Consider the following 25,628-nt stretch of genomic DNA (forward strand, 5'->3'; position numbering starts at 1 on the left):
GAAGAGAATATTAAAGAAAATAATGAAAGACTCTAGTTTATAAGGTCTCTCTCATTGGCAGAGTCAGGATTAAGAAAGGAAGCTGAGTACTTGCTATAATGAATACACTAAAAGGCTAAAGGAGCTGCTGGCATTTTGGATTGGGTTACCACAAGAGGGATGGCTCTGATCTGCCTGGCTAGTCACTGACCATTGACTCCAGTGAGGTGATCACTTAGGTTTCTTCATTGGAGGATTATGAGATTCTCTGAAAGGCACAGCTCTTCACATCCCCACTCTGAATCCTAGGTGAAATTATTCTTCATCAGATAATTTAAAAACTATTCATTGTAGGTTGTGTGAAAACCAGTGTCTCTGTTGTTAGTCTTGGCTGAAGACTTTAATTCTGGGTTTCTCTCATGGCTGTTTATTTGACTAAGGCAAGATTCACATGACAGTCGTAGCATTTTTAGCACAAATATTAATTTTTATATTTTTTGTAAATTTTGTATCCGGGATTGGTTAAAAACATGGATCATTGTTATAAATCCTAAATGTAGAAAGGAGATTAGGAGAGTTTGAAGGTGAAAATATTGGTGTTTGAGGATTGGATGCTAGATAGTGTTTTGGATAAGATAGTTTTGGGTTGTGTTTGTTGGAATTCACTGTGAGCGATCCTTCTTCCCACCCTGGCTAGATTATTCTTCTATTTAGCCACCTATTCCACTAAATCGTGCTCTGGTCCCTGATTATCTGGGTTAGAAGTCACTGCCTAATCAGGCTTTGGGCTGTCCAAAGACTTTGTGAGAGACCTTGCAATATCCTCCCTGTTCTTCTCCTAGGAATCTCTATGGTTTTGTGCTTCGGGGAATTCTGTCCTTACCCCTCACCATCCAGATTTGTTTGTCAGGATTTAATGTTATGATCAGTGTTCACGGCTGAATATATTCTTCAGTGAAACTTGACCTCTTTTCCTCTACTTCTAAGCCAAATTGTTGGCTTGATTTCATCAGTATCCAAGGGATCTCAGAAGTCAGAGTTTCTTATTTTGGCCAGAGCAAACTCCATTTATTTGTTTGTTTGGTTTTGCTTTTCACAGCCTATAATGTTTTTTTAGGCTGCCCACAAAATGTTTACTTCTTACCTAAGGAACGCTTCTGGATTTGGGTTTAATTTTTTAAGCTTGATTTTTAGTTTCATAATGTCCATTTTCTCTGATACAGTTTTTAGGTGCTTCAAGGAAGCAAGCTTCTAGAATTCCATTATTGCTGTTCATAATATGAAAACAGAGGGTCATAATAAAATATTTTTACTAAGTGAAGAAAGGATTATCCCCTTATATGAGGTTGAAAGTGGTATTTTAAGGAAGAGTGTGTAACATAATCTGAGCAAGGAATCAAATATATGAAAATGAAAGTATCTGTGAGAACTCAGTATTTATCATTTGGTATGACAGAAGTTGTAAAATAATGGAGTGACAGGAAACACTAAAGACAGAAATGAGAAGATGATAAATAGCAGATCTCTTTACAGAGCACTGGTATACATGTCTGGGTGCTTAGTAATGTTGGAAGATGATTTTTTGAGGTATATTGCGGGAGTTACTGGGTCTCCCAGTAGGGGAGGGGTCATGAAAGGAAGAGTTGTTAATTAGGTAGGTAGTTTGAGGAAATTAAAAGTGTCCATCTGTATGTTTTGCAGTTATTTTATTTTTGCAAAAATAAAATGGAGAAGTGTGAGCCTTGTATTCAGCTTTACTATTAGAAATAAATCAAGAAAGTCAGGGTGAATAAAAACATTTGTAATGACATAGATCCTATAATATAATTATCTATGGATTTCACATTATTAGTTGGGGCTTTGAGGCACAATTGTTTAAATGTATTCAGTTTAAAAATAAAATGTTCAGTCTTTTGAAAGATTATAGCATTGTTGTACATCTAACTTGATTTATGGAGACTGAAATTTTCATTGACTAGAAAATGAAGGTAATTATTCTTGTTTTTTAGGCTTTGATAGACCTTTCTATTGGTTTTTGGGAGAACATTCTTTTTCTTTGAGGCCTTAGTGATTAAATCAAGTTTTGCAGGTAAAGTTTCAGAATTAAATTTCCTAAAATACTTTCAGATATTTTTTTCTCAAAAGTTCAAAAGATGCATTTTAATAATAAGGTTTAGAAGCAACTAAGTAGGTTCAAACCCATTCATTGATTCTGTGGGCATTTACTAAGTACCTATCTGAATATAGCTCTCTCAGAATCTTCAAATCAAAAGATACTTAGGGCTGTAAAGAACAAAGTATGTAAGACTTAGCCTTTGTTCTTAACTCCTTATTGATGTCATCTGAAATTTTATTATTGAGAACCAGCCGCTTAAAGTAGTATGTGAGAAACTCAGTGTTATGACTGGAGTTCAGTAAGTGTGAATTCCCTTCTCCATAAATTGTATTTAAGCATAACACTTTTTTCTTGATAAATAGATCAGTTAACTTTGTTTCTAAATAAAGTGATTACTTTCCTAGTTTTAAAAATAACTGGATACAGCAACAGTTAGACATTTTTCATCCTAAAATGACTGACTACAGCAACAAGTTTGGTATCTTTTAAATCATTGATTTGTAGAGTAGATTTGGCAGATCTGAATGACTAGGCATGCTATTCTCTTTGTTCCTCCAGCTCTATTCCTCTCCCAAATTGTGTACTAGGAGGACAACACTCATGAATATTAACTTTTGTATTATTCTTTGACAAAAGATACTATGTGATACTTGTGGAAATTTATTGTAATATGAAAAACTGAAATTTGAAACAAAATGACAAATTAATAGAATATAATTTTTTTAAATATAGTTTTTAATATATATTTTAAAAATATATTTTTATTGATTTCAGAGAGGACGGGAGAGGGGGAGAGAGATAGAAACATCCATGATGAGAGAAAATCATTGATCGGCTGCCTCCTGCACACCCCACACTGGGGATCAAGCCCACAACCTGAGCATGGGACTGGGAATAGAATTGTGAACTCCTGGTTCATAGGTCGACGCTCAAACACTGAGCTACGCCGGCCGGGCCAGAACATGATAATTTCTTTTCTTCCCAGTTTTAATTGACAGAACAGGTTTCCCATACTGTGGATTAAATGAGGTCTGGTATGGCTTCTTTCTTTTTTTGTTTTTGTTTTTTTTATACCACATTCATCTAATATTTCTTGAACTCCTGCTATTTCTGTGTATGGTTTCACAGTGGTGTTTCTCCTGTATCCTTCCATGTAGCTGATGTTGACAATCAGAGTGACACCTACTAGTGATTTCACTTCTCTCCTTTCTCATCTATGGCCTGTCCTTAGCCACTACCAAGCTATCCAGTATTTGGTCAATGTACCTCTACTCTTATTTGAGGACACATGGAATAGCTGTTACTACTAGGGAGAATGTTTGAATCAGGGTATATGTACAGATCATCATTTGGCATATGAAAAGGAGTGAGGCTGGCATCAGGAAGTCGGTAAGCTTGAGTGTACAGAGATTTAGATGGCTGTTGGGTCTGTTAAAGATGATTTATACTGAATATTTGTCTCTTGTGATACTTGTATTTGAATGCAGTTTTATAAAACTGGCTGGTGGAAAGTGTCTTTAAATTTAAAAACACTTTACAGTTTTTTTTATTTAGTTAATTTTCAAAGACTAAGCAAATTTCTATTTAGTTGGGTTATCTTTGTTAAAATTTCTGAAATCACTAGAGTGAAATCATTTCTATTCATTTTATAAATTAAATATATGATACTTCCCATTCTCTTATTTTTAAAAGTATGTTTGTATTTGCTGCAGAGTAACAATGGCTTCAGCCTTTCGCCTTTCTTTGAAACCAAAGGTCAGTGACAACATGACTCATTTAATGGTGGATTTTTCTCAGGAAAGACAGATGTTGCAGACTTTGAAGTTTTTGCCAGGTGAGTAAGCGTACATATTACATGTAAATTCTATATAATAAAAGCCTAATATGCAAATCAACCGAACGGTGGAACAACCATTCGCTATGGTGTGCACTGACCACCAGAGGGCAGATGCTCAATGCAGGAACTGCCCCCTAATGGTCAGTGTGCTCCCACAGGAGGAGCACCGCTCAACCAGAGGTCGGCTCACAGCTGGCAAGTGCAGCGGTGGTGGCAGGAGCCTCTCCCACCTCTGCTGCAGGCAGGCAGTAAGGAGCGAGGCGTACTGGACTGCAAGAGCCCCAGACTGCGAAAGGGATGTCTGACTGCCGGCTTAGGCCCAATCCCTTGGGGGATTGGGTCTAAGCTGGCAGGCGGAAATCCCCCAAAGGGTCCTGGACTGCAAGAGGGTGCAGGCTGGGCTGAGGGATGCCCCCACCCCCAGTGCACAAATCTCATGCACAGGGCCTCTAGTTTATATATAAAAATATATTTTCTGCAAGATGTTTCTGTATAAATATTGGAATGTAAATATTAAAGAAATATAGTATAAGTTTTTTCATTCTAGGAATAATTAAATTTGCAAGACTTTATTTTTAGAGAATTATTTTACTGGTAGTTAAAATTTCATTTTTAAGAATCCCATTAAGGGATATATTTTATTGTTAGTTTGACACAGCAGTACACCACAATGTAATGCACTGGATCCTGCACACAGACTTCTTAGATTTTAATCCTGGCTGCTACTTACTTGCTATAATCTCTTGCTAATTCCAAGAAATTTTTCATTGATTCTTTGGGTTTTCTCCATAGATAATCATGTCATCAGCAAACAAAGACAGTTATATTTCTTCCTCTGTAATCTATATACCTTTTACTTCCTTTTCTTGTCTTACTGCATTTACTTAAACTTTAAATACACTGTTAGATAGCAGTGTCACTAAAACTTTTTTCAGTGACAAAATGTTTAAATATAATACCTGCACAGTTTCACACATTTCAGAGACATTCGTATCAGTGGAGGATCACAATCTCCAATTCGCTTGTTGATATGTAAATGAAACATCTGTTAATGTTGAGGATCTATGGAAAAATCTCTTTTATGGAAAAGAAGTTGATTCATGTTCATACATGTTAATTGTTACTCATTTATCCCTATTTATTTTGATGATTCAGAAAACTCTGAAAAACACTTTAAAGTTCATAAGTATTTGGGTATTGAGGAGTTCATTTTTGTTTAGTGTGAGGAATTACAATTATTTTATAAACAAAGATTTTTAAAATACATTGAAAATATTTTGAATTATTTTAATTATTGGAGTTAAAGCAAGTTATTTTCTCAATAGTGATTTAATTTATAGCCTACAGCTGTTTGAAATAGATTAAAAGTACATGTTGAGAAGTAACAAGTAATTCTTGATTCTTTATTCTTAGCATGTTTGAATTGCTTTTTGCCAACTAGGATTTAATAAACTTTGAATAAGTCTATGAAAAAACTTTTAAAAATGAATTTTTAAACAGAGCTTTGAAAAATATATTGTATTTATAGGATATCTCTTCTCTTAGCCTGATTCAATTGAATAGTTCAAAAGCAACATGAAAACCATAGTTTGAATGACAGACATAAATATTGGATTAGTACCAGAATAAATTAGCCTTTTTCTTTTTCCTTCAGTCCCCAAAGCTCCAGAGATAGATCCAGTAGAGTGTTTGGTGGCTGACAATGCTGTAACAGTAGCTTGGAGAATGCCAGAAGAAGATAATAAGATTGATCATTTTATACTGGAATATAGGAAAACTAATTTTGATGGACTTCCACGTGTAAAGGATGAGCGATGCTGGGACATAATTGATAATATTAAGGGTACTGAATATACACTTTCAGGTAAAATGACTGCATTTCATGAATCTTTCTCAGAAAATAAATGTAATTAAGAAAATATTCTTAGTTACTTTAAAAGATAACGTTAAGTTTCTTTAGCCAATTTTTTATGTATTCATTATAGAAGTGAATTTCTCTTCCATAATTTAAATTACTTCTGGATATTTGCAACCTGGTAAAACAATGTATGTAGAACAAGCATGAAGGGATGTTCTGGAAACAATATTTCAGAATAACATTTAATTTTTACCTTGGTTTTCTATCATCCAAAAAACTGTCAACTTTCTAGATGTACACACAGAACCACAAATATTATTGCCTTTAATCCTTTTAGGATTACCTTCACAGTAATACTTAGAGTAGAACTGTGACTTGGTATTAGAAATTTGTTTGTTAGCCTTTTCAAAGTCTTTAAAAAGGTATCTCTATATATAGGGGACCTTGGGTATTTGAAATGACCTAATGCTGCCTGAGTTAGTAAATGCTTCTTATGGATGATCAATAACATTAGTAACTTTACCATTATTGAACACTGAACATTTGTCAGAAGCCAGGCTGAAATGTATTACATAGTACATCTCAAATAACCAGTATAATAACATCTCATTTACTATGTAGAATTATGAGGTTGGTTTTATTATTTCTGTTTTACAGATTCAAAACTATAGCTCTGTTATGTTGTTGAAAGTCCCACAGCTAGTAATTTTTAGACTATTTTAATTTAGACATGACTAACTTCAGAGTTTTGCTATTAATCCATATGCTTCACTTTTCTTTAAATTTATATTTCACAAAAAATGACAGTGTTGCCCTAACCGGTTTGTTTCAGTGGATAGCGTCAGCCTGCGGACTGAAGGGTCCCAGGTTCAATTCCGGTCAAGGGCATGTACCTTGGTTGAGGGCACATCCCCAGTAGGGGATATGCAGGAGGCAGCTGATCGATGTTTCTTTCTCATCGATATTTTAACTCTCTATCCCTCTCCCTTCCTCTCTGTAAAAAATCAATAAAATATATTTTTAAAAAATGACAGTGTTTCATAAATATAAAATTCCTTAGGGAGTTTACTTTCTAGAAATTGAATGTTATTTTAAATTCCAGCTTCTGTCCTTGAATGCAACATTACTTTTAATGAGGCTTGACAGAATCTCTTATCACTATGTTTTAAAAAATTCATTGATAAACTGTATAACTTATTTATTTTGAAGAAAACAATAGATAAATCATTATTCCTCTGATTTCATGCATTACTACTGTTTTAACATAAATTTATAATCTTCCTGAGTAAAGAGAAAGTTTCACAAAGGGAAAAATGTCTGTCTGAAGGTTCATACTCCTACTTTTAGAGTAGATTCCTTTACTTTTCATATCTGAAAACCATTTTCATTTTTTCAGGTTTAAGGTTTGATTCAAAGTATATGAATTTCAGAGTACGAGCTTGTAACAAAGCTGTGGCTGGAGAGTGTTCTGACCCAGTGACTCTGGAGACCAAAGGTAAGGTCAGTAGCTATGTATGCAGCATCTGGATTTATCTGAGGCATGGTTCTATCCCTCCTCCCCCGACCCGGAATTCCCAACAATAGGAATTTTAAGATGGAGAAATTAGAACTATAGTAGTGGTTTCATTAGTTTTTACTTTATCATGGTATTCAGATAGGTGAAATAGACTGAGATGATAGTGTTATATTCTCAGGTGGGTGCTTAGTTTACAAATTTCAGTTTAGTATAAATACATAAACATCATTGAGATGTGTCCAGTGTTTTCTCACAGTTGGAGCCGGTCTTTTTTAAAAACAAACAACTATACAGTATTATCCCTTTTACCTTAGCCTCTATGACTCAGTTGAGGTCCCATAAAAGGAATAGCATATGTGTGTGTGTGTGTGTGTGTGTGTGTGTGTGTGTGTGTGTGTGTGAGTGAGTGTGTGAGAGAGAGAGGGGGGGGGGGGTGAGGATTACACCCCTGGGACTGAAACCCATGTCTTTTCATTTGGATGCTGTGGTATTTGGTAAGTCTGGTCTCTCTGGTGACTTGGAGGTGATACCTTTTCTGCCACTATTTACTCCATCCTTCTCCATCATATGACACATTAGAGAACTGCCTGAGGATTTTTTACTTTCTTTTTTTAAATTATTTTTTTTAAACCAGCCTTCCCATTTTAACAAGTAACTGAGAATTGATGGCACCTTTGAGTTAGATCCACTTTTTCATTCTCTCAAAAATGTGAATGCCCTCACATGCATTAAATTACCTAATAGCTAATACAGAGGTTAACCCTGTTTATACATATATATTTTATGGACTTTAGCGAGAGGAAGGAAAAGGGAGAGAGAAATAGAAACATTCTATATAATAAAAGCATAATATGCAAATTGTCCCCTCCACTGGGAGTTCGTCCAGGAGTTTGACCAGGGGGTGGGACCTGCTGGGGGAAGGGAGGGAGGCCCCAGCCTCTGCAGTGGCAGCCAGCGGCAGGTGGGGGAGGCGAGGGAGGGAGTATCCTGCTGGCATTTCGTGCACTGGGCCTCTAGTCAATGAGAGATAATCATCAGTTGCTGAAAACCTGGGTATGTGCCCTGACCAGGAATCGAGCCATGACCATCTGTTTCATGGGTTGATGTTCAACCACTGAACCATACCAACTGGGCAACCCTGTTTTCTTTTCTTTTTTAAAATATATCTTACTGATTTTTTACAGAGAGGAAGGGAAAGGGATAGAGTTAGAAACATCGATCAGCTGCCTCCTGCACACCCCCTACTGGGGATGTGCCCACAACTAAGGTACATGCCCTTGACCGGAATCAAACCTGGGACCTTTCAGTCCACAGGCTGATGCTCTATCCGCTGAGCCAAACCAGCTAGGGCAACCCTGTTTTCTTAAGGCAGTTCATTCTTTGTAGTGCAGAGTCTCAATTTTGCTTAATCCTAACTTTTTAGTAACCTATCTATTAAGGCATTCTAGTTCCATTTTTACTGAAAAGCTGAATTATTTTTTCCTTTTGTAAGTTCATGTCTGCTCACATGGAGATTTTGAAAGCTATTAACTTACTTGCATAGCATGACAATTACTTGAAGTGGTTATGGTCAGTAAATTTGTATTTAGAATATTGTATAAATAAAGACTCCAATGAACAATGGATCAGTTGCAAGGTTGAAATTAAAGTGCTCTTTATAGAACAATAGAGGATAAAAGAATTCTTGATTCTAGGTAAACATTAGGCTTTCTATATTTTGTATATACAGTGTTAAAAAAAATTGGGTAGGAAAATAATGTGATGCTAGTTGTGCTTCAGAAAGTGGGAATGTGCTTCATTTTTACAAAATTGAAATGTTTTTTATAGCACTTAATTTCAGTTTGGATAGCTCATCATCCCATTTGAACCTGAGAGTTGAAGATACCTGTGTAGAGTGGGATCCTACTGGAGGAAAAGGCCAAGAAAGTAAAGTTAAAGGAAAAGAGAACAAGGGCAGGTAAGTTAGTTCTTTAAATCTGTTGATTCTTATTTGACAGTAACTTATACTGTAATGAAATTCTTATTCTGTATATCAATATGGTTTGTGATATGTTAGTAACATGAAAGTGAAACATATAATATTGTTGGTCAGTCCTTGAATTTGTCACTAACATTTTCATTACTTTTTCTTAGTTTCTTTCTTAGTTCTCTTCTTACTTATACGTTTTTATTCCACTATCCCATTTCTTTAAATTTATATTTATAACAACTTGAAGTGCTTAGAGAGAAGTTCCTAGTAGTAGTTCCTAAATTTTAGATCACCAGTCTTACCTGAAAGTCTGCCTTGAATGGCAGTTTTTAGCATGCACAAGCCCAGTGCCTTGCCCCCCATCAGCAAACTTATAAACCAGAGGCTTGGGACCTTTAGTTGTTGCTAGACTTATTTAGAGTCTCAAAGTATGGGGCCTCTTTCTTTTTTAACAGAGGAAATTTTTCCTCTAACTGAAATAAGGTAATGTCACTGTAAGTTACAACAGCAAATAAAAAAAAAAGAATTTCCTCATCAGACTTCTGACCTGATTTTATTATAAGCTGTTAAATTTAAGTCATAAAGCACTCTTAACAGTTGCCCATTTTTATCTGACAGTGCCTCTGTTACTTCACTGAAGAGACATACAAGGTGATGATCTTTGTCTAGTTCTAGGACTTAGTACATTTAGCTTGGCTGAATAACTTCAATTTTTTTCCTTTAACCAATAAGCAGAAGCCATTGCAGTAGCCTTCATAAGCTAAAATATTGCTCTGTGTAGACTGTCTGTATTAGTAGCTTATGTTTTGAATTTACACCCTTAATGTGTGCTGAATATTTAGATTACATTGTATATGATAGCAAAATAAACTCTGCTTAAAGTCTTTCTTGAATTATTTTCCCTCATCTGGTTTTTTTCTGCATTTACTTATACCTAGCATCTTTCTTGTTGTGCTATATTCAGTATATCTAACTTCACAGCTTTGCTTTTATTTGTATTTGACACGAGGCAGGTTTGAGGTGTTCTGTATTTTATAATAATCATGCAGTTTTTTAGAGCATCGGGATGAAAAGTAAAGGTTATAAAGTGAAATTATTAGGAAAGTACCAAAAAGATGAATCAATTCAAATTGCACAAGTAATAATGTGCTAATTGGAAGATCCACATGTCTTTATCAGAAACCAAAATGTATCCTCTTTTCAAAATTACCTTCCTCTTTTTTTCTAGTTTACTCACTCATTGGCAAAAGTGATTTCATAGTTAGTATATTATAAATTGTAAAATGCTGCTAGATTTAGTAGTCTATAAAGTTTCATTTGGTCACCTGAAGATTTTTTGAATGCTTATGTTTAGAATTTCATATCATATTATTTTTTCTTTCTCCCTTCCCTCCTTTTAAGAGTATTTTTATGTAGGCTACTTCTGGAATATTATATACATTTATTCCTTCCATAAATATTTGTTCACTCTAGGATGTCAGCTGGATATTTTGGGGTTTATAGAGATAACCATTGTCTCTGCCTTCAAGAAAATGTCCCTGACTTAAGTAGATGAGAGATATATCTATATACAAATACTGTAACAATAATACAAGTGGAGAGTGTGTGTAATGGTAAGTGGGAATAAAGGAATTTACAGGAAGAAAGAGGTTCTGATCTGCCAAGTGCTGAAGTGGTCAATTAGGACACCGACCCAAACTGAAAGTAACAATCAAGCCTTTTATTCACTGACTATAATCCTGTAAACAAGAGGCCACAAAGGAAAGGCTGCTAGCTCCCCAGTGCTCCATTTTTCCCAACAGAATGAGGTGAGGGTCAGGTAAATCAGAGCAGATCATAGATGGTGGATATCATCTATCTTCTAAGAAAGCCCCAAACAAATGGCTCATCCTGTTGTTAATGGACCTGAGGCCAAGAAGATGGAAGAATGGGAAAGGTTAGACATAGAAAAGTATTGAGACAGAGGGGAGCAAAGTGACATTACACCCTCATCCCTGTCCCCTTCTTGTAGGTCCCTGCAGAGGCAGTGGAAAGGGTCTCTGCTGAGGATCCCCACCAATTAGGGGATCTCTGAATAGAGGTGCCTAAGCTAGGAATGCAGATATGCATATGAGTGGGGGTAGGGGCAGGGAATTGCAACTCCTGCAGAAACTGCAGTGAACTGGATAGTGCTCTCTAGGGGTGAGAGGGCTAGAAAAGCAAAATGGGGACCAAATCAAGAACCTGAAATGCCAAACTGAGTTGTGTAGGCAGTAAGTAAGTACTGGAAAATTTTAAAGTAGGAGAATCACAGTTACATTTATCTGGTAACAGTGAACAAAGTGAATTGGGTAGCAAAGAGATCGTTCGGAAGCTGGTAAAACAATCCAGAGCAGAGGTAACAAAGAGCCTTAATTCAGATAGTTAAAGAGATTGGGGGGCATGTTTAACATTAATAGCCGTTGTACTTCTTGCAAAAATGTACTTTGGGTCAGAAGTCTGGAATGTTGTGGAGGCAGAGTTCTTGTTTAACTTTTCTCTGAAATTTAAACTGCCATTCTCAGTAGTTACGTCTGTTTTTCTTTTTCCATGCCTTCATTTCTTTACTACTGGTAAGTTATAAATTCTTTGTTTTTAAATGCAGTGATTCAGTATTATTGAAATTTTAAACATCTTTGGGATTTGATTTATTTTAAGTTGTTGAGAGTTAGTGAAAGGTCTAATACGACAGTCCAGTTTACCATACAATGTAATCTGATGTAAGGGAGGTCAGGTTGGATCTTGTCCATTCTAGTAGGAGAAATGCTTTTTAATACTTGACATTATCCTGTGCGTGGATTTGGGCAATTGCTGTTTCATTTTTTAAAAAATATATTTTATTGATTTTTTACAGAGAGGAAAGGAGAGGGATAGGGTTAGAAACATCGATGAGAGAGAAACATCGATCAGCTCCCTCCTGCACACTCCCTATTGGGAATGTGCCCGCAACCAAGGTATATGCCCTTGACCAGAATCGAACCTGGGACTTTTCAGTCCGCAGGCCGACGCTCTATCCACTGAGCCAAACCGGCTAGGGCACTGTTTCACTTTTTTAAGAAGAAAAGATCCAGAACAAGAATATATACTTCTTTAGTTTTTATTGTAATACGCTTATTTTTGCCTTTGCTTCTATTTAAATTTAACTGCAAGAAATGTAAACTATAAAAGCTCTTATCTTGAGTTCTTTTTCTCCCCTTTGTATCTGATTTCATTTTGGCATTGTTTCTTATTTCAACTGTGTATTCTTTGTGTAAGCCTTGCTCAGTCTGCATGATATTAGTGTTTTTGGCTTGCTTTGTGTTGATGACTTCTTATACGTGAGTGTTTATCATTGACAACTCTTTGTAATAATTAATGTAAAATTAAATGGTGCTATTTGTGCAACATAATTTTTAAAACTTTCCAAAGGTTCCTTTCATAATTTGTAATTTTAGTTTATGAAACATTTACATCGAATATATGTTTTTCTTTTCGTTCCTCTTAATGTAGAAGTGGGACACCATCCCCCAAACGGACATCTGTAGGCTCCAGGCCACCTGCAGTAAGAGGCAGCAGAGATCGTTTTACTGGGGAATCATACACAGTGCTGGGTAGGGTAAATACAGTTCTTCATTATCTTATATTAAAGGTCTCACAGTCATCCTGGTGGACTGTCTACTCACCAAGAGCTTGAGTGATTGCCTCTGGTGAATGAATCTTTGCTGAATTTTCTCCCTCTTGAAGCCTAATTACTTTGACAAGTTTTCAAATTGTCTTATTATTGATATGTTTAAAACTTACTTAATTTTACATAGTGCTGCACATATAGGTATAACTCTTAAGGGGATAATAAGAAGGAAAAGTTCTGAAGCTTTTTATATTCAGAAAAATTAGTTAATAAGAAATATATAAGTAAAATGTTAACATCCTGAATCAGATTTTTGTGCCATTTTATGGGACAAGAGATAGGTACAAATCTCTGTGACTCACAAGGAAGAGGTAAGAGTCAAATTTGCCTTCTGGTCTTTTGCAGGAGACACTGCTATTGAAAGCGGACAACATTATTGGGAGGTCAAGGCCCAGAAGGATTGTAAATCCTATAGTGTGGGAGTAGCATACAAGACTTTGGGGAAATTTGACCAGTTAGGAAAAACAAACACTAGTTGGTGTATCCATGTCAACAACTGGCTACAAAACACATTTGCAGCAAAGCATAATAACAAAGTCAAAGCCTTGGATGTTACTGTTCCTGAGAGAATAGGTGTATTCTGTGATTTTGATGGGGGTAAGTTTACTGATTTTCTCACAATTCATTTCACCATAGTTGCTTATATTTCAGCACTTTTCACTTTTCATCTATAGAGAATTTCCATTAACATTGTGGTAAGGATATTTTGACCTCTCAGGATTTATTTAATCATAAGCATAATTTCAGCTCCAGAATTATCTGGAAAGGTGTGTGATGTCTGCCTGCAGCCCTACAGAAGCACTCGTCTATAATATACTAATTCAGTCTGAAAGGAAAAATTTGCTAATTTTAGTCTTAAAGATAAACTTTATTTTGTCCATTTTAATTCCTTCTTACCTTGTTTTATTACCTATAAAGAGTGGTGGAGTCAGATTTTTCTAGTTGGGGTAGACCTTAGTAATTACCCAATATATCTACTAAACAGTATAAAATCCGTTTTACATTATCTCTGCAAGCAATTGCCACTTCTGTGCTTGATGAACCTTCTTATGTGAAGTTTATGTTTTAGAAGGCAGCCTCTTTCATTGTTAGATAGCACTTGGTTAGAAGGTTTTACTTAAATTGACTCGCTTTGTCTTCTAATAACTTATGAGACTATTGCTCTTAAATTTTGTCATCTTAAGAAATACAGAATTAACCCTAACCGGTTTGCTCAGTGGATAGAGCATCAGCCTGCGGACTCAAGGGTCCCAGGTTTGATTCCTGTCAGGGGCATATACCTTGGTTGCGGGCACATCCCCAGTAGGGGGTGTGCAGGAGGCAGCTGATCGATGTTTCTCTCTCATCGATGTTTCTAACTCTCTATCCCTCTCCCTTCCTCTCTGTAAAAAAATCAATAAAATATATTTAAAAGAAATACAGAATTATGTTCCCTAATTCACATTTATAAGATAATCCTTATTTACTTAAAAACTATTAATACTGTTGCTTTTTCCCTGATTATACATTCTCTGACCATTAGTCATTCCTCTTAATTTTTTTAAACCCTAATTGCCTATGGTTGTATATTATATCAATACATTTCTTTTAAAGATTGATTCTTAAAGTAGTACACACAACTTCTGGCCATCATAGGGCAGTGATTTGACAGCATAGTTTCTAGCACTCTGTCATTTTTGTTTATTTAAAAAAATTTTTCACTGTAGCCGGTTTGGCTCAGTATGAGCCTGCTGACTGAAGGGTCCCGGTTTGATTCTGGTCAAGGTTACATGCCTAGGTTGCCGGCTCAATCCCCAGTGTATGTGTGTGTGTGTGGGGGGGGGGGGGGTCAGGCAGGAGGCAGCCAATCAATTATTCTCTCTCATCATTGATGTTTCTCCCTCTCCCTTCCTCTCTGAAATCAATAAAAATATATTTAAAAATTAAAATAAATAAATAATTTCCCCCCAATTACAGTTTACATTAAACATTATTTTGTATCAGTTTCAGATATACAGCATAGTGGCCAGACAGTCACATACCCTACAAAGTGTTCCCCCCAATATTTCCAGTTCTCAACTGGCACCATACAATTATTATAACACTAGAGGCCCATGCATGAAAATTGTGCACTCAGGGGGTCCCTCAGCGCAGCCTGTGCCCTCTTGCAGTCTGGGAGCCCTCGGGGGATGTCCAGCTGACGGCTTAGGCCTGCTCCCCTAAGCCATCAGATGGACATCCTTAGCGCTGCCGAGGCTCCCGCCACTGTTGCTGGGTTCACCAGTCATGAGCCCGACTTCTGGCTGAGTGGGTACTCCCCCTGTGGGAGCACACTGACCACCAGGGGGCAGGTCCTGCGTTGAGCATCTTCCCCCTGGTGGTCAGTGCGTGTCATAGCAACTGGTTGTTCCACTGTTCTGTCGACTTGCATATTAGAGTTTTATTATATAGGATTGCCTGGAAAGTGCTTTGTACATAGTAAGCCCTTAATAAGTGTTTGCTGAGTGATTAGTAGGCCCTGAGCAGTTAGGAATAAAGAATGGATTTGGTGCCTTCGCCGGTTTGGCTCAGTGGATAGAACGTCGGCCTGTGGACTGAAGGGTCCCAGGTTTGATTCCGGCCAGGGGCATATGCCTGGGTTGCGGGCTTGATCCCCGGTGCGGGGCATGCAGGAGGCAGCTGATCAGTGATTCTCTTTCATCACTGATGTTTCTATCTCTCTATCCCTCTCCCTCCCTCTCTAAAATCAGTAAAAATATATATTATAATAAAAAGAATATATCTGCTGCCCTGGCCGAATATCTCAGTTGGTTAGAGTATTTTCCTGTATACTAAAAAAAGGTTACGGGTTCAAATCCGAGTCAGGTCACATACCTAAGGTTGTGGTTCGATCCCCAGTAGGGGCATGTATGGGAGGTAACCTGTCGATGTTTCTTTCCCTCCCTCTCTCCTCCCCTCTGTCCTTTCTTTCCTCCCTCCCCCTTCTTCACTCAAAATCACTTTACAAAAACATCCTTGGGTGAAGATTAAAACATAATAAAGAAAAAGAATGGATTTGATGGTATGAAGGTAGAATTCATAGAACTTGAAAACTAAATATAGATTGGAGGGATAGACAAAGAGGAGTTGAAGATGGCTGAGTTTCCAGCCAGGGTCAACAAGAGGATGATAGTGTTATCAGTAGGAAAGAGAGAGTCCTGGAGAAATATGAGATGCCAGCAGGACAAACTATGGCATGTCTGGCAATATTTAGAAATTCAGTGTTAGAACTCAGAAGAAAAGCAGGAGCCGAAGCTAATTATTAGAGATAGCATCACAGAGTGGTTACTGAAGATTGCACAGAACAACTAAACGTTCCTGCTTTACTGTTTATCAACTTTGTGACCATCTCAGGCTGCTTAATATTTTGAGGTAAAACACTCAGTGGTTTTTTTGTTTTGTTATTGATTTCAGAGAGGAAGTGAGAGAGAGAGAGGAGAGAGAGAGAGAGAGAGAGAGAGAGAGAGAGAGAGAGAGAGAAACATCAATGATGAGAGAGAATCAGTCAGCTGCCTCCTGCATGACCCATACTGGGGATTGAGTCAGTAACCCGGGCATGTGCACTGACCAGGAATCGAACCGTGACCTCCTGGTTTATGGGTCGATGCTCAACCACTGAGCCATGCCTGCTGGGCAGCACTCAGTGTTTTAATAGTAGTATAAATGTTAGTTTCATTTCTTCTCTGGTGGCAGAGAAAGGAGAGCCTGGACCAGCATCTACATTTAGAATAGGGAAAAAGAGTAGATATCCTCAGGGTTAGGATACAAACCAAGAGCATAGTCATGGATAAGAATTTGAAGAAGTGATATCAGTTGTAAGGAGGCCATCAGATTGGACAGTTAGGGGGTCAAATAGACCATTATTTTAATTGCATGATCATACTGAAAGATAGACTGTGAGAGGATTTTAAAAATCAACAAAGCTGAAGCCATGATAACTACACTATGATCTCAGAGACTGAGGTATGACTATGGCTTCAAGTAGTTAGAAGACAAAGTTTAATAGAGTAAACTTTAAATGGTGATAGGATTTGGGTAGAAACTAGTTATAGTAAAAATGAGGAAGAAATCACCTTAGTTTTTACAGGGGAACCATTTGTTAAATAATGATAAAGAAATAGTTTATAGTTGAATAAGTAGAATACTGCCAGATTAAGGAAGCACTCTGGAGATCTTGAAAATCAGAGAAACAGAACTGGATTTTGACTTTTTCTTAAGCATGTTTTCTACTGATTTTCAGTAAGAAATTATTAAGTCCAGCCATTATAGTTTGTAGCAAAAACAATTAATGTCAAAATATGCATTTAGTTGCTACTTTTATGCATGATTTATGTTAGCCTTAATTAGATGTTATAATATTTTGTATAATCGGGGTTTTTTCTTTTCCTTTTAGGTCAACTTTCTTTCTATGATGCAAACTCAAAACAGTTGTTGTATTCCTTTAAGACAAAATTTACTCAGCCAGTACTACCTGGTTTCATGGTGAGTACCTAATTTATATTTTATTTGGTTTGGCAACTTTAAGAATAACATATTGGGAAGTAGAATATCTTATTTTTTTTCTTCATATTCCCCTCCTTTTCACCAATCCACTTCTTAAATCTGTGATTGTCTGTGTATTTTTGTTATATTTTGTTGAAGTAAATGATAATACATAAAAGGACACAAATCATAAGCATGCAGTTTGATGACTCCTCATAGGATTGTGCTCATTTTTGTAACCAACATCTAGATCAAGAAGTGGAACATTGCCAGAATCTCATAAGCCCCTTTTGCCCATTTCCAGCCCCTACTGCCCTTCTCCACAGAGGTTACTATCTTGAATTTTAATACCAAAAATTTTTCCTCCTTTCCATTTTTATGTAAGTAGAATCATACAATATCTTTTGGCTCAACATCATGGTTGTGAAGTTTATCCATGTTATTATATGTGGTGGTAGATCACTCATTCTCATATAGTTTTCCATTATATGACTATGCCATATAATTTATCCATTCTAATTTAGTTGGATACTTGGGTAGTTTCCCTTTGGGGACATTTATAAATAGATCTGCTATGAATATTCTAGTTCATGTCTTTTAGTAATGCATATGTTTTTTATTGGGTATATAACTAGGATTGGGGTTGTTAGATCATGTGGTATGTGATCAACTATAGTAGAGTGTTTCAAAGTCACTAGTTATACTGATTTACCATTAGCAATATTTGAGAGTTTGAATTCCCCCACATCTTGAATAACACTTGGTATTGTCCTTTTTTATATTAGTCCTGATAGTCCTATAGTCCTTTTATATTTAAGTCTTTCTAGTTCTTCCATATTACATTGTGATTTTCATTTGCACTTACTTGCTGTTGAACACCTTTTTATGTGTTTATTGACTATTTGAATATACTCATTTGTGAAATGGTTGTTCCAACTCTTTTGCCTGTATTTCCATTGGGTTTTCTTCCTATTTTTTATTGATTGATTGGAGTTCTTTATACAGTCTGAGTCCTTTGCCAGACATATGTATTATAGATATCTTCTCCACTCTGGCTTTCCTTTTCCCTCTTTTATTAGTGTCTTTTTAACTTTTTAATGTATTTTTTAAATTGATTTCAGAGAGGAAGGGAGAGATAGACAGAAGCATCAAGGGTGAGAGAGAATCATTAATTGGCTGCCTCCCGCATTCCCCCCACTGGGGATGGAGCTTGCAACCCTGGCATGTGCTCTGACCAGGCATCAAACTGTGACCTCCTGGTTCACATGTCAATGCTCAACAACTGAGTCACACCAGTTAGGCTTAATTTTCTTTTTTAAAGTCAGGTTTATTGAGGTACAATTTACAATAGTGTACAGCGCTATGGGATTTGACAAATGCATACAGTTGTATAACCACCACCATAATTGACATAGAGCATTTCATCACCTTAGAAAATTCCTTCACGCTCCTTTGTAGTAGACATTTCCTGTCACACCCAGCCCTGGCAATCACTAACCAGTTTTTAGTCCCTAAAATTTTGCTTTTTCCAAAATATCATAGAAAGGAATTGTATGGTTTGTAGACTTTCCCCCCCCCCATTGTTGGCACTATTACAGATGCCCTCTATTTCCCCCACCTTTACCCACCTCCACCCAGCTCCCACACTTCCCTCTCCAGCCATCACCACATTATTGTCTGTGTCCATGGGCTATGCATATATGTTCTTTGACTAATCTCTTCTCCTTCTTTTATCCATTCCCCCTTCCCTTTGCCCTCTGAGATCTGTCAGTCTGTTCTATGGATCCATGCCTCTGTTTCTATTTTGTCTGTCAGTGTACTTTGTTCATTAAATTCTACATATAAGTAAAATCATATGGTATTTGTCTTTCTCTGACTTATTTCACTTAGCATAATAATCTCCCATCCAGGTCCACCCATGTACATTTGAAATTCATCTGTGTTGTTGTGTTTGTCAGTAGCCCCATTTAAAAACAAACACGTTTTTATTGATTTTAGAGAAAGAGGAAAGGAGAGGAATAGAGAGATAGAAACATGGATCAAGTATCTCCAGCACGCCCCCTACTGGGGATCGAGCCCAAAAACTGGGCATGTGCCATGACCGGGAATCTAACCAATGACCTCTTGGTTCATGTGTTGATGCTCAACCACTGAGTCACACCTGCTGGGCTGTAGCCCCTTCTTTTTTATTGCTAAGTAGTATTCCAAATATGTATGTACCACAGGTTTTCATCCATTCACCAGTTAAAGGACATTTGGACATTCCAGTTTTTGGCAGTTCTGAATAAAGGCACTGTAAACATTCACTGCTCTTTGTTCTCAAGCAAAGCAGTTTTATCTTTCATAGACTCATTCATATTTCTGATAATAAATAGAATATGACAATTGTATGTGGATATTGCTATTTGGATTTTTATTTTTCTCAGAAGTCTTTACAAAATTATAAAAGCATTATTACTGTTACACTAGGGAAGAAACTAATGGATTTTACTGTTAACGGGAGGGTGTTAGATTCCTATAATCTCAAGGCACACCTCATCAAAATCTAAAGTTGTTACTGGGATAAGGAAGTTGGCTCTTTGTGCACTTCTCTTAGTTGTGAAAGTTAGGATCAGTAATGATAGCCAATTCCTTTTGCCTAGATTAATCCAGTTTCACCTCTGCATTTCTGCAGCCCTTGGGTCCCTGTCCTGTGTGCAGCTCCAGGGGGTTCTGCTACCACAAAGACTCCCTCTGACTTCTGTGATTGTAAAAGACTCTTGAGTTAGCCTTTTCACTTCCCCTCAGTTCAAAAATGAAGGTTATCAGTTTACAACTTACTGATGTTCACATATGTGGCATTTTGCCTTTCAGATGGAAATTTAAGGCTCATTTAAATTCTAATTTGATTTGAAATCTGACTGAAGTTTTGTTTCTGTCTTTTCTTAGGTTTGGTGTGGTGGACTTTCTTTGAGTACTGGGATGCAGGTTCCAAGTGCTGTGAGAACACTTCAGAAAAGTGAAAATGGCATGACTGGTTCAGCTAGCAGCCTAAACATTGTTACTCAGTAATGCCTACTCAGAATGCTTCACCCCTCCTTTCGCTTGGGTGGTCTAATCATAGAAACTTACGCGTGGTGGAAATGAGGTTTGCTACGTTCTGCTTTAAGTCCTGGAATCTGTTAGCATTAAGCATCCAGTACCACGTATTCAAAGGAACCTACTGTGCAATGTCATCGACGCAAGCAGAGATTGAGCAAGAAACTGATATTTTGAAGAGCAAATGGAGAAAAAGGCAGTATTTAAATAGTTACTTGAATAGAAACTCATCTTTGTGTTTCTTGGATTACTTTGGCTCTTCTAATATATTTAGTTACATATGGTAGCCCTAGGGCCTGAAGAAAAAGCATTTAAATCTTGCCTTTTGTCTTTATTTTTTTCTCTTATCACTGCAAATCATTTATTTCTTACACTGAAGCTTTTAAAAATATACAGTCCTCTGAGGTTCCCAAAAAATTAAAATTGGTTGGGGATTCTAGACAGGTTTTCTTACAATGATTTGTTTTCCCCCTATTATAAATAAGTTGAGTTTTGCCAAATTATCCTCTTTTGTTTTATTGACTAAAATATATATAATTGTCTGTTTTCTAAATGTCGTGGTATTTTTCTTGTGGTTATAACTCAGAATAAAGAGTGGATAGAAAGTGTTTCTAGACATAATAGCTTAAAATCACCCAAATTTCAGTGTTTTACCTGCTGCACTAACAATAGCAAAGGATATTCTTTATATGTTGCCCTATTTAATTAGACTGCTTTTCATTCCATCGTTTTGGATGATGGGTACTATTTTTAAAAGCTTTATATTTTCTGATTTTGCTATCTAGTTTAACACTATCTTTAGTAGTTATCTTTGGTAAAATTCCCACTTGGATTTGGTAATAACTGGTAATACTTACATTGATTTTTAATATTTTTAGTAGGAAGAATGTTTATTAAAGTTATATAGAAGGTGGAAAACCTACACTACTCAAATTTTACCTAAGAAAGGCTCTAAAGGGAGGTGCCTAAAACTATTCTTTACTGGTCATTTATAAATGCTTTTGATAAGATATGGAATGGTTTAAACAAGCATTTTGGGGGGAAAATCTGTCTCTGACTTATTTGGCATATAAGTTTTTCAGTCATTACTTAGAAAAAAATCAACATAGAATAATCTTCCCCAGAGTTAGGAAAAATGTGTTAACAACTAGTAAAACCCATGTTTATTGAGAACATATCTGTTTTTTAAAAGTTGATTAAAATTTATAACACAAATCCTTTGAGCCAAACTGAAAGTTGTAATTACAGTAGTATTTTAAGAATTTCTTGAGTGTTTTAAAGAGATCTGAATTGGTATGTTCCTTAATTTTTGGAACATTTTAACATTCATTCTCATTTTAAGTATGTTGTACTATGACAACCTTCTTCCAAGGAGTGACCGACGCTGCTTACATTACAGTTGCTATCCACAGAAAGGCCTGCGGAATAGGAATAGCTCATTCTTTCTTAAATTTTATGGCTTACTGATAGGATGTTTTGTTCATTTTGAAACAAATCTAAATGAGGAATTTTATTTGAACTGGGTATTGTTTTTAAAGAGGACATTCATATCTGCACCATTGTCTTTAAAAGTATAAAGACTATGAGGGAGTTTTGAGAATGAAATATATTAATAGATATTCTTTTGATTCTTCAAACAAATATAATTTTGGTTTTTGTTTCTCCAAGATTTCGATATAAATTTTTGGATGTTCTCTTTCCTATAGCAGGTTATCCAGGTCCTGAGGAAACAGAAAGTTATAATTATCTTCCACAGAGTCAAACCTGAAAGCAGTGGTTTAGTGGTGGAGCTGCTTTTTGTGAACTGTTATACATGTATATTTTAGCAAAAATGACACAGAAAAAGCCAGAAATTCTTGTATAAAATTGTTTACTATTAAGTCTTATATAAATGTGTCTTTAATTCAGTGCCTTCTTCCTCTAAGGATGCTCTTTTTTACTCCATGTCCCATATCCCATTCAGTGTCAACTGATATTGAAGCCAGAGGCCATTATGTTAAACTGGTGAGGGCTTCTATTGCAGGGGCATGGGGAAAGGAGATACTAATCAGGGGCTGCTGGAGTGCATATGATTCTTTCCTGTACTCATGCTATCATTTGAAACCCTTCGTAGAAAATTCTCTAATTCTCAATTGGAAAATTCACTTGAAGTAATACTATTATTCAAAATAAGAATCTGAGGTTTACTTACCTCTTACTGTGCTTCTTAAAGGTCTCTAAAAGAAAAGAGCAAAATGTGTGGGGTTTTGGTTTAGTTGTTTATAAGTTTATTTGTGTTAAACTGGAGAAAATTTGCCACCTTCATTTTCACACTGGAGTAAAATGAACTATAGTGCCTAATTAAATAGTCTCAAATTAATGTAACTATTTCAACTTGATATATGTATATATGTCATTGACATTTAAATTAAAAATATTGAGCTCTTTTGCTCAATTTAATACATTGTGTTTAGTTGGTATACCCTTTCAAACATTCTTTATTGGTTTATTTACTCTTTGTTTTGACAGGTCAAACATGATTGCTTTCTGTAAAAGAAATGCATGAGAGGTTGACAGTAATGGATGTATCACAGGTCTAAAACAATTGTGTTTTATAAAAACATGCTTTTAGTATTATATTTCTCTTTTAGCAGTTGAATCCCAAACCAGTTTGAGTAAATTGGATAAAGAAATGAAGGAATTGCCTTAAGCACTTTAGAAAAGAAATCTTTTATAATTCATTTTGATTCTTTGGGCTGACCGTGTAACATACATCTTTAATTTTTGGTAAATATGTATATACAAACATTTAATAACTGCACATAGAAATTTAATATACAGTGATTCTTTGAATGTTCCCAGTGTAGGTAAACAAATGGAAAATATTAGAGGCATGCCTGTCTGTGTACATGGGTTTAATTGACGGCATGTGTACCATTATGACAGTGAACTGCTGCTGTACAGCTAAACTTGGCCTACTTTGTTCTATAAACAGTTTTTCTCGTGTTATCATCAAAAGAAACATATTGGCTTCGTTTTATTGACTCATTTATGAAATTAAAACATGAACAATATCATGTATCATTTGAATTTTTGTGACTGATCCTTGCTGGGTGTGAATAATAAAAGCAAATAATTTGTCATGAAATCTTTTAATTAGGCTACGATACTCTATTTCATGACTTACCTAGAATGATTTTTCTCCTATATACTTTTTTTCCTATATAAATAATCGTTATTTATATTGTTTGTTTCTTTCGGAAACATAGGTTAACAATTGGAAAAGGATATTATGAAAAGTGATTACTTCAAAGAGTATTCATTTCAGAAGAGGGAAGTGTAGACTTCTTATTATAAATTATGTGGTTCCAGGCTAGAAAATCTAAGAACTATATTTTCAAATCATAACAATTCTTTTTCAGAAAGCTTATATTTGTTAGATCAGTGTTCATTCTTTGGCTAAGTAATACCACAATTATTTTAAGTCTGTGATGTGGCAGTCATACTTTATATTCAGATTTCCAAAATTAATGAAGTTTGATTTACTGTGCATATAGTTTTGCTGCTTTTGGGTAGTGTAATGACAAAGTTTGTATCTTAAAAATCAGAAATTTTAAAAGGTAAATGTGTTACAGTTTGTTAAAAAATTCAAATTTTGATAAGCACATTACACATAATATGTTCATTTTTATGTAATCACATAAAATAGATCTGTAAAAGTTTCTCCCTTGATTTTATCTTTACACTGGATATATTCTTTTAGGGAAGTGAATGGTCAGCATAAGTTTACTCAACATCCAAGTAACCATAAAGTTATTTATTTTTAAACAAAATGTACATTTCATAATGCCAGTGCTAGAGCATTATGAGATCATGAATGTTTCTTTAATCATCACAGAAAGCATACCTCATGTTCAGTGTAGTTTTAGTTGTTTGTATCTTACAGTATTCACATTATGCCAATATCTGTGATCCTGATATGTCACCTGTGATAGCTTTGTTACTTGGAATATTTGATTAATGCAAATACTTTAGTTTTTTTTGAGTAATTTGGAGTTAAACAGATTACATTTATTATATTTTGTTTTTGTTGAAAAGATAGTGTTGGGCATATAAAGGTTAGTATTGGCTTATAAATACCAGAGATTGCCATAATACTTTCTCCTCAGACTACTCAATTAAATTAAAACAGTATTTACTATTTCTGGGTCAGTATAAGGTAATAACTTTTGATTTATAACCATTTGAGCTATGTTAGTTTAAACTACATATTTTCTTAATGGCACCCATTCAGTAAAAGCTGGTCCTTTGGAATAGACATACATAAGATTTCACAGTATGTAGGGCAGAAGGTAGGTGAATGTGTTGTTCACTTTGGCTTGGAGCTTAAGTTTAGACCTTTTTTTTTTTAAAGTCAAAATGTAAGTAATTGGTAAAAGGCATTTCTATTCATATTGGAACTTTTTGGAGAGCCTAAGGGCTATGAGAATAATGCGTTTTGTTTTTGTTTTTTTGTTTAACTTTTCCAATATCTCTTAGGTACCAAAGCACTGAGTCTAGTTTACCTTTTAAGGGAGACTCTTTAAAATCAAATTTATACCTAACTCATACTGTAAGATAAATAATAGCTAAAGTTTTAAAGTAATTTATATTAAAAACCACTAGTCTTTAAAATTTCTCAATATAAAAACATTTGGCTTCATTTTTTAAAAAGTATTTAAAATTAATCCCCTTAGCTCTACCATACACTAGATCTATTTCCTCTATATAAATCATTTCTCATCTTTGGGCATCCATTGCCTCACATCTTACTCAGCCTACCTCACAGGGCTGTTGTGAGGAACAAAATGAAATGGAGTATATGAAATTGCTTCAACAACAGTAAAATGCTACATAAATGTAAGGGATTATTTTTAGTTAATATTGGATTTAAATGTTTGGGTATTTCTAGATGCCATTTACTTTGATAAAGCATGTGCTTAAAGTGGTATCACTAGGACTTTAAACATGATTTAAAAAAAAAAAAACCCTGACTACAGTGCCCTTTAACATTCTTTTGTTTGCATGATGTGGCCTTTTTGTATTTTCTCATTAGGCCTGTACTCTGTATC

General features: G+C 35.6%; 1 protein-coding gene across 1 annotated transcript in view; it reads left to right on the plus strand.

The window, feature by feature from the left end:
* FSD1L (fibronectin type III and SPRY domain containing 1 like) overlaps positions 1-21,631 on the plus strand; it is a 48,337-nt gene extending 26,706 nt beyond the window's left edge. The window contains exons 6-13 of the mRNA XM_081102992.1: positions 3,808-3,929; positions 5,587-5,796; positions 7,187-7,285; positions 9,134-9,263; positions 12,783-12,883; positions 13,306-13,557; positions 17,372-17,460; positions 20,389-21,631. Coding sequence (XP_080959118.1) covers positions 3,808-3,929; positions 5,587-5,796; positions 7,187-7,285; positions 9,134-9,263; positions 12,783-12,883; positions 13,306-13,557; positions 17,372-17,460; positions 20,389-20,511 — 1,126 coding nt within the window. The 3' untranslated portion in view covers positions 20,512-21,631. The remainder of the gene's footprint in view (positions 1-3,807; positions 3,930-5,586; positions 5,797-7,186; positions 7,286-9,133; positions 9,264-12,782; positions 12,884-13,305; positions 13,558-17,371; positions 17,461-20,388) is intronic.
* The last annotated feature ends 3,997 nt before the right edge of the window (positions 21,632-25,628 follow it).

Source organism: Myotis nattereri (genome assembly GCF_964212035.1).
Source record: "Myotis nattereri genome assembly, chromosome: 12".
Classification (NCBI taxonomy): domain Eukaryota; kingdom Metazoa; phylum Chordata; class Mammalia; order Chiroptera; family Vespertilionidae; genus Myotis; species Myotis nattereri.